Raw genomic sequence first — 10,120 nt, forward strand, 5'->3', positions numbered from 1 at the left:
ACCAAGACTTTAACTCTATGTTCAAATTACCCCCTTAACTTTTAATTATAGCAAATGGACCCCAACACTTAACATATCGTGCAACGTACATCTGAGCATCATTATTTAACAATAAATTCATCAAAACATGCTAATTTTTTGTGTTAATAATAAGCATTAAGAGTATTATACATGCGTTATATTTCTTACCATTTCAATTAAACTAGCATAGTGCCCGTGCGATGCACGGTTTATAAATCAAATTATTAAACCCGTAGGAAAAACAAAAATAAAAACAAAGGTAATTCATTTACTATTAAAGGACTTGGTTACTAATGGTCAATAAAAAAAATTAAAGGAATGTTATTTGAATAGTATTCTATGTTATTTGAATTTCTTTTAATTTTTTATAATGTTATTTTATTAATTGAAAAATAATTGAATAATACTCCACATAGCTATATAAGAAGTGAACTAATTTATTTATATCTCTCGTTGAAAAAAAACTAAAATTTTCTTATCATACCATCCGCATCAGTAGCTACAATCAATCTTATATATACATGTTTTATTTACCCGTCGCACTCATTAAATGTATAGACACAATAATAACCTTATATTTGACCTACCAGAACATATATTTTCCTAAGTTAAGCATTGTGCCAAAAACTATATTATATATAATAGTCATATATATAACCAACACTGATTAAATTAAATTTAATATACAACACAAATACTTTGTATATAGGTATGGATACTGATATATAAATAAAATATACGGAATATATATTACTAAGATTTATCCCTACCTTAATTATAAAATGGTTAACAAAACTCTTATAATAGTGCATGGACATTTATATATCTAAAAATGTTCTTTTTACATATATTTTCCCCCATTTAATTTTAAAAGCATTAAAATTGTCTCTTGAATTCGCTAAATTGATTTAAAAGGTTATGTTTATTTCAATATTTAAAGCCATTTATTATTTTTATTTCCTTTTTTTTAATTTTTCTATTTAGAATTTATTAGACTATTAGGTTTCAAGATCGAAGTCAATATCTTTTTGCCGTACAATCACTAAATCAAAGTCGCTCAACTAAAGTTTTGGACATTGCATAGCTACACAACATCCAACACATTTAATGATTATATGCAAATATTTTTAATAAAACTACGCATTCGATATAAGTTATTAAACAATTTAACTATATATACATTTTGATAGGTTTATATCTTTCATATTAACAAAAATTTACAAATGTTATTATTATATTTTGAAAAAAACAATTAGAATTTGGAGTTTTGTATAAGATAGATAAAGGATAAGTTAATTCCCGTCATATACGCATTGAGTTTTGGGTGTCTATCCGGTTCACCCTTTGGGCTAATCCAGATTTGAGGATCTGTTCTAGGCTATTAGGTTCCACTCCCCTTCCGATTGTTGTTGCAGGGGAGCAAACATAGGTCCTCCTTACCAAGTGTAGTCTCAATCACCACTACACCAATAACCAATCACTTGGTATGGAGGACACGTGTTATAAAATATTATATTATATACATATACTTTTTTATATTGTAAAAAATATTATATTATATACACATATTATTATAGTTAAAAGTATTATTATGTATAAAACAACATAAATTATTGCACATGATTGTTGTATATCTAGTATAGTACATGAGCAATGCACGATTTTTAAATCAAAATGTTAGTTTTTCTAAAAAAAATTCATAAGTAATAGCATTGTTAATACGAATATTACAATTTAAAACACGAGTAATAGTTATAATACATTTTATATCTATCATTTTTCCGTCAAATGTCTAATTTAATTTAACATTTATTCTTCTTGTTTAGATTGGTTATTGGTTCAGTTTTTTTTTTTTTTTTTTTTTTTTTTTTTTTTTTTTTTTTTTTAATTGCAAGAAAAACAAAAGGTCATTGTAAAAGACATTGTATAGAAAATGAAAGGCCGATTAAAATTAATTTTTTGTTCAAGATTATGTATTTTTTTCCAAGACAACATTTCGGCTCAGCATTAAGTATTTGTCAAGGAGTACAACAAATGATAAAAGTAATTTTTACACTATTTTGTATCTTTATCAAAAACTTTTGTATTCAACCGATTACTTGAATTGAATTTAGGATAACTTGTAGACTATTTTGGGTATCTTTTATCAATAAAGCATAAATAACTTTCATTCATTACAGGGTAGCTTTTATAATAGGTGCACAATATTTTATTGTACATCTGATTTTTTTTTAATGTTTGTATTGATTTCATAATTGACGTCAAACTAAATTCTATCGATTTTATTTAATTTTCATAAAAAAAAAAATAATATTAGCCTTTCAAAATACGAAATATTTGTTTTTTTAATTAGACCACTATAATCATATTGTTTCAAATTAGTTATTATTCTTAAATTGACTATAAATAAAGATTGGATAGACTTTATGGATTATTTGTAGTATTGGAAAGTATATATTTATTATAAAAAAATTAAATCAATATTTATGTTAGGAAATCATGAAAATCTTATACGTGGATATATAACTTGCTTTTATTGTTTGAAGTTTAACAAAAATAACTATGCTTGAATATGTAAACAGTAATTATATAGATATATTTTATACTTAAGATAAGCCAATGAGAGAGTGATATTTGTCATCCTCACATTGAGACGCTTGTCTTTTAGTATAATATATAGATAGATGTGAGCAATTGAAGAGATTAATCAAGTATGATGGTTTGCTAAATTCCGTTAATTTTTTCGCCCTTTGTCATATTTCAGTGTCGATAATTTCTATATTTTATAGTATGTATTTAATATGTATGATAATTTATATGCACAATATTTTGGATGTAATTAATTTTTTTTTAACTTTTTTTTGTCTTTTATTGGAGTATATTTTATGAAATTTATATATTTTAATGTGATTTTGCTCAAATTTGATGAATAGGTTTTGATTGCACAATTATATTAAGTTGTGGGGTTAATTTGCTACAAGTAAAAGTTATGGGGTTACTTTACACCTGCAATAAAAGTGTTGGGGCTAATTTGCTACTACACCCGAAATTTACCGGACTATTAATAAGGGACAGAACGGTAAATTTAATCTTTTTCAACTTAAAAAAAAAAAAAAAAAAAAAAAAAAAAAAAAAAAAAGGTTTATACTACTTTGGTTGGAGTACTAGATTAGATTATGGCCTGGGTTCGCTACTACTGAGCTTTCATCTCTCTCCTCCACCTTCTTAATTCTTTCGACAAAATTTGCTATACTACGTGAGTTTTACACAATTGTTCAATTTCGCTAAATTATTGCTTTTTTTTTTATTTTGGCAATTTTGTGCTCAATTATTGAATTTTGATTTGGTGAATTTATAGCTTTCTCTATTATTTCCTTTTTTTTTTGTTGCTGAATTATGTAATTTCATTTTTGTTATGAATTTTTTGGGTTGATTTATCAAATTTATTGGAAATTCAAGTAATCTTAAGTATTTTGTTTGCAGGGTTTAATTCAATTTAAATAATATAAGAACCAATTTGATTATTGGAGGGTGTTATATAGAATGTAAAAAATTAAAAACATTTGATTAAGTAATTGCATAAACTATGAGTTGTTCAATTTGCTTAGTTAAACTCATGTTTTTGTTGGAATTCCAGCTATTTTCTGTTGTGATTTAGAATGTTTGGGCCAAAAGTACATTGAATTTACTGACTGTTGGTTGATGTTATAATGCTGTTTCATATATTATGCTGCTACTTTAAGCTGTGAATATTTGTTTTGATCTTTTGATGGATTTATAGTTGCCTTATCAGTGGAAAATCGAATTTCCGAACTTTTTGTTAAATTATGATTGAAGTTGATTGGTGTTCTGTGACTGAAAATTTCAGAACAAAGCTAATCGAGGCGGTTTTGTATGCTGTGATTGATTGGTGTACTGTGACTGAAAATTTCAGAACAAAGCTAATCGAGGCGGTTTTGTATGCTGTGAAGGAAGATGAATGTGAAGGTACCTTAGTATGGAAGATGATTTTGTTATTTTCCTTGCTTTCAAATTCATTGCTGCCTTGAATCCTTGATGTCACTGTTTTGGTTGGTGGTGTAGTCTTTGACATGTTTAGAATTTAGAATTAGTTTGATGATGTAGGAAATTATTTGTGTTTTTGTAACTAGTAGCGGTTCTTGAGGAGTTGTTATGGCTTATTTTATCTGTTCTTTATTTATTGTTTTGTATGATGGTGGCACACATTAGTAGGAGAGAAATAGATAGAGATAAAAAAGAGAACATGTGATGGGGAGAGAGGGGGAAAAAATGTTACCAATATGGCAATATGGATCTATAGCTATGAAACTTTCAAATTAGGAAATTGTAACAAATTAATAGAGATCGGAGGAAGTATGTAAATTATAGAATCACTTCACTTGTGTTAGTCATTGCTTGTCAAAATTGGTCCAATTACCAACCTGTTGTATTTTTATTCAACTTTGGATAGTTGCTGGAGCATCCTGATGGTTCCTAAGAACTTGTCATTTTTTTTGATATGTACTTGGTTGACAAATTAAATTTTTAGTATACAAATTACTGAACATGTTTAGTTTGGCAGAAGGTGCCAAAGAGGGAGGAAGAAGAACCAACCGAATCATTGCATGACCGTGATGGTCAGGATGGTTCCACTGCATCCGAGGCTCAAACAGACTCGCCTTCATCTCTCCCAAATGAGGGTCACCGGAAAGTGACATGTGAAGATATTAAATTTGTGAGGATGATATCTGCATCTATATTAATTTTGAAAAATTGGTAGATCAATGCCCCTCTAATCATTCTAGATGTTATATTTATGTTTACTCATTTGAATCTCATTTCAGGTCCAAGCCCTGATTGAAAGGTGTCTGCATTTGTACATGACTGAAGATGAAGTCGTAACCATGCTTGTAAATCAATTCAAATTAGAAAAACATTTTATAAATCTTGGTAAGGAAGTTCACTTAATGTTCATTAATTTTTTTTGTTACCTATTCAGTTTTCCACTTGTTCAGTTGTCTGTGAAATGCTATACAAACTATATGAAGATGTGTCTACGTCTTGACTTTTTTTTTTCCTTCTTTTTTTCCCCCCAGTTTGGCAGAGATTGGAAGAAGAAAATCCCGATTTTTTTAGTGCTTATAATGTAAGGCTAACTTTGAAAAAGCAGATCATATTATTTAATCAACTGATGGAGAAGCAGTTCCACTTGACAAAGAACAGAGATTTCCATAATTCAAAGCAGCCTTCACAAAATGGTCATAGTCAAGGTAAGATTTTGTAGATGAATCAACCTTATTCTTCTTAATAAATGCACTACAGCAGGAGTTCAAAGTACATGAAGGACTTTTCTATTATATCGAGCTAAGAAGTTCGTTTCCCTGTACATACCGCTAAAACATTCAAGGGGAAATTGAACCCTAGAGTAATTATAATCTTTCGTCAACTTGCCGTAATTATATTCATTTTTGCTAGACTTGTTACTAATTTCTTCTGTTGTTTGGTGCTGCAGTAAACTCGTCCTTTGGACATCTTCCCCAACAGCCTTATTTTCCATCTACTGGTGCTACAGATATGGATTCAATGCCGTATGGGTCTCCATATCATGTGGTAGATGGGGTTCCTGCAGTAGGCAACTTCAATTTCATTCAACAGAATGGGTAAGGAAACCCTTTATTAACCCAAATTCATAAGCACATGTGGTTTCTTTTTAATAATACCCTCTCTTCTTGATAGTGGTGTTTATTATGTTGCTTCTGGTTCCATTTACACTGAGAATGGTTCCATCAGTATTGTTGTGGCGCATCATGTCTTGCAATATTTATCAATAAAGTGTTTACAAGATAGTTTTGTGAACTTCATATGAATTTCTCACACTTCAATTGGCTTTTAATTGTATCAAAAAAAGTTGTGGCTATGAGGTTGTTTATTGACCTGAATTTTAATTACTTGGCAAGTTGGCATCTTTGAATCCCTACCTATAACTGCTATTAAAAATACCGGTGCCCATTTTGTTTGCACACTGCTAGAATGGTACTTCCTCTTGTAGGACAAGGCTGCATGTTTTACAAGGTTATCATAAATTCTAGTTTAGCGGCTGGGGTTAAGTCCATGAGTAGTTAGACGTTGCTGTTTGGATAAAGAGGGGAAGGAAACCAGTTAACGAGGTAATGTTGGGCTTGACGGTGACAAATGCCAGTAATGGAAATTTATACATGTTGTTTGGTTTTGAACTTGATACTGTTTGAGGTATCATGCAACAAAGAGTGCAGAATTCTGCTATTGGCTTATTAATCCAGTTCTTTACTCTCCATACCTCTTCTTGAGGATTGTTGCATATATGCTTGTGTCTTTCTGTAGCTTTATCAAAAAAGTAACTGAAAGTGCATCATTCCTAGCATGTTTTCTCTTTTATTCGGTTGCTATATAAGTTATAATGCAGAAGCTTTGCACTTTTATGCCTTACTAACAGGTGTTTGTTGAGCAGAGAGGCTGCTAGTGGCAACCATGAGATGAATATAGAATCCTATGATCAAGTCTCATATGAACCTCATGAGTTTCAGAGATCGAGTGGTCAATCAATGGCATTTGGTGCAAGTTTTCATTCCAATATGTGCAACATCGAAGGGTTCCAACCTGCTCTGGATGGTGGTGGTGGAATTTCTTTTGATAATCTTGTTTCACACCATAATTTAACAACCAATTTGACCAATATAGGAGGTGATTTGCTTTGCTTGTAGAAATGTATCTGTACCTTCTCACTTGTACATAGAGCTCATAAAAATGTTATTTGATCTTCTGATTGTATTGGTTTGATGTTTAAATGTCTATGCTTGTTGCTAATTTAACGTTACTGATAAAAAATAAGATTATCAGAAGAAATTGTTATACTGTTGCACATTTAGTTCTGGTATGTCATCTAATAATTTGTGTTTTTATCAATCCACAGATCTTGCAGCATTCCAGAGCAACCAAAGTTCCCTATTCCCAAATCCTGAAATAGTAGATATTGTGGGCGGGTCTCCTGATGAATGTGACATAGGTACTGTTTACTGCTTGTTTCTTTCCTCTCATCATCTGCTCCTGTAGAAACTCACTTATTTGGTGCTTAGCTTGGTAATATAATGTGCAACATTAATAGATCTAATTGCCATATAAAATCTGACCATACTGGCAATTGGATCCATTTAATGTTGCACAATATGCACCTCTACTTCCGCTGAGAACCCAAAAGAATAAATCCAAATAAAATAGAAGAGATGGATTCGAAAAAGTGAAGAAATTCACTTGGGCCAAAAGATAGTAAAGAAATTTTGGGGCGCTTCAAACATGTTAATTGTCACTGTTCGTAGCATCCTTTCTTTTTCTGAAAGAGTATCTCCAATAGGAAGATAAAATATGATGTTGCAGCTGGCAGCTTAATTATGTTCATAATGCTGTAATATTGTGTTTTCCTATCTCCATTTTTTACTTCGTTGTAAGTAATTATTGGAATTGTTCTGCTTATTTATTTTTTTCCTTTCAGCTGATTACTTCATAGCCGATGAAGTTCCCTATCCAGAACCCCTGTTTGGAATTGACAAAGGTGAATCATAGCTGGGTGATGATAACTGTACTGACCTCGCTTGTGACTGCAAATTACATAGGACTGGTATAAAAGTAAGAGATAATGACACCAGAAATCTGAATTGAGGAAGTGAGCTGTCAAATAGACAATCAACTCATTGTTGAAGAAGCTGATTAGCTGATGGGCGTTTACAAAGTTTTGGATACTATCTATACTTAACTTCATAGAGCGAAGCTCTCATTCTTTGACAAGCTCGGCAATTGTATCTGATTGGATAATATGCTTGGTGTGTTCTTGGCTTTGCTTTCGTTTGAGGGGGCTGGGATGTCGAATGGTTTTCTACTCCTGTATTTTGGAAGTGGTGATATGGGCTCGATTGTGTCTTTAATACGTAGTACTTTTTCATTGCCGAAATCAAGTCAGCCTAGTGAACTTTAAAAAGTTCAGTCATCTATGACCTATTTTGTCCAAGCTACAAGAAGAAACCTGAAACAGATTCAAGGGAACTGTTACACGGATAGGGTGTAATCTATAGAAGTCACATTTGTTTTTTTCCCTTGAAACAACTAATTGTTTATCTTTGTTGGTTTGTTACTCTTATAATCAAGGCTGGGTTTTGTGTATCTATTGTATTCAAGGAGTTCATTTGCAAGTTTATCGTTGCTTATTACATTGCTCCATGTTTGAGAGAGTGAAAACATTTACTTATAAAGTTATAATATACGAGGCATAAATAGTTGATGGCATAAAAACTGTTTACAAGATACGGAGTAATACTAATGGTAACACCCTAATTATGTTCTCGGGTGCATAATATGTGTTTGTTAGTTTGCAAGACCAATGATCTCAACTCTATAGCTAGCTTGCGAGTTGCGACTCAATGTGAGTTTTTTGGAAGCTACTACAAAGAGAAAGCAAAGGGAATCGGATTCGTGCACCCTAGCGAAGGTTTCCATGTTTCATCACTCAACTTAAATACAATTCACTCATTTTATGTTGGGTATTTTCTTTCCTAATTAATTGTTAATGAAGGTAGTACGAGACTACGAGCTTACTAGTTCAGTATGTAGTTCTTGTATTATAGATCTAGGAGAAGTCTACTATATTTGGTTATTGATGAAGGGGTGAACAGAACTAGTGGTGGATTTAGGATACTTCCTCCGTTCTTTTATTATAGCACCACTTGTCTTTTAAAGGAGTTTTACAAATATTGCATCATTTCCATATTAGGATAAAAAAAAAAAAAAAAAAAAAAAAAAAAACTATGTTAGGCCCTGTTAACTTCACCTAAATAAAATAATGTTCAGTCCGTCTTGTGTGCGGCCGGCCATACCGTGTGACCACTTAAAGTAACCCCTATAATATTGATTAAGTAACCCCTGTAATACCGACCGAGTAACCCTATAACACTGACTGAGTAACTCTATAACCATGACAAAATAACCCCTGTAATACTGACCAAGTAACCCCCATTACACTAGCAAAGTAATCCCTATAACACTGACGAAGTAACTTTATAACAATGACGAAGTAACCCCTTTAATACTGACCAAGTAACCCCATTACACTAGCAAAGTAATTCCTATAGTGGCATATAAAGTTAAAATAATTTCAGTTCAGCATAATTAATTTTAGTTCAGTAAGTTTAGTTCAACAAAAATAATTTCACTTCAGTAAAAATAATTTCGGTTTAGTAAATACTTAACATACCCTTACTTTTTTTCACACTTACGAGTATTATTTAGTTTTACATCACATGAATACTTTTATATTTTTACTTTTCTCTCTCTTCCTTTTTTCCGTTACCAAAATTATTGTGTCAAACTTGTAGGGTGCAATAATAAAAACAAACGGAGGAAGTACTAGAAGTTTCGTCCAAAAGTACCTCGTACATTTTATTTCAATTGCTCCATTATTTCTAGTATTGAGTATTGACAATGGAAATAATGTTAATAATCTAACCAATAATCTTTAAGATTTTGAATGGACTACGACTAGTTAAGACAATCTACGAGGAGGAAGTATTGCAGACAAGTCAATTACATGTATGTATCTCATTTTCATTCTCAATTCATATCAAGTTTTCAACATCATTACATCAAACACTGAACATATTACATACTGAAGAAAATACAGAATAGTCTTATTAAAAATACAAATAATAGATCTTTCAAAGCATACAAAAAACATTAATACTTGTTTGATTGACAGTGTGAAGATGTTCATGACTAGGGGTGCTAATTGAGTTGAGCAGCTCGCGAACAACTCGAACTTGAGTCGGTCAAAACTCAACTCGAGTTAGCTAGACTCGAATTCGACTTGACTCCAGAGGTTAACGAGCACAAATTGAGCAAGCTCTAACTCGACTCAATAAGCTCGTGAGCAACTCGATAGTATATATTATTAATATAAAATTGATAAATAAAGTTATCATGTTTAAACAAATTTGACACTTAATAAGTGTTAATTTATATTATCAAAAGAGAAAGAGTAATTCTTTAATAATAAATATATAAAATAAAAATAAAACAA

General features: G+C 31.1%; 1 protein-coding gene across 5 annotated transcripts; it reads left to right on the forward strand.

Moving 5' to 3' along the window:
• Positions 1–3,184: 3,184 nt before the first annotated feature.
• LOC145630130 (uncharacterized) lies at positions 3,185–8,243 on the forward strand. Of its 5 annotated transcripts, none has more exons than XM_081682373.1 (9): positions 3,185–3,277; positions 3,956–4,008; positions 4,604–4,756; positions 4,866–4,971; positions 5,118–5,291; positions 5,534–5,681; positions 6,494–6,741; positions 6,971–7,063; positions 7,547–8,243. In XM_081682373.1, exons 2-9 carry the CDS (start codon positions 3,997–3,999, stop codon positions 7,615–7,617), a joined length of 1,005 nt encoding a protein of 334 aa, XP_081538499.1. In that variant the 5' UTR covers positions 3,185–3,277; positions 3,956–3,996; the 3' UTR covers positions 7,618–8,243. The 5 variants fall into 5 exon arrangements, with proteins under 5 accessions (XP_081538499.1, XP_081538501.1, XP_081538498.1 ...); XM_081682375.1 differs by having other exon boundaries at positions 3,191–3,277; positions 4,607–4,756; XM_081682372.1 differs by having other exon boundaries at positions 3,200–3,277; positions 3,890–4,008.
• Positions 8,244–10,120: the final 1,877 nt, after the last annotated feature.

The sequence above is a fragment of the Chenopodium album genome, chromosome 5 (assembly GCF_948465745.1).
Source record: "Chenopodium album chromosome 5, dcCheAlbu1.1, whole genome shotgun sequence".
Classification (NCBI taxonomy): domain Eukaryota; kingdom Viridiplantae; phylum Streptophyta; class Magnoliopsida; order Caryophyllales; family Amaranthaceae; genus Chenopodium; species Chenopodium album.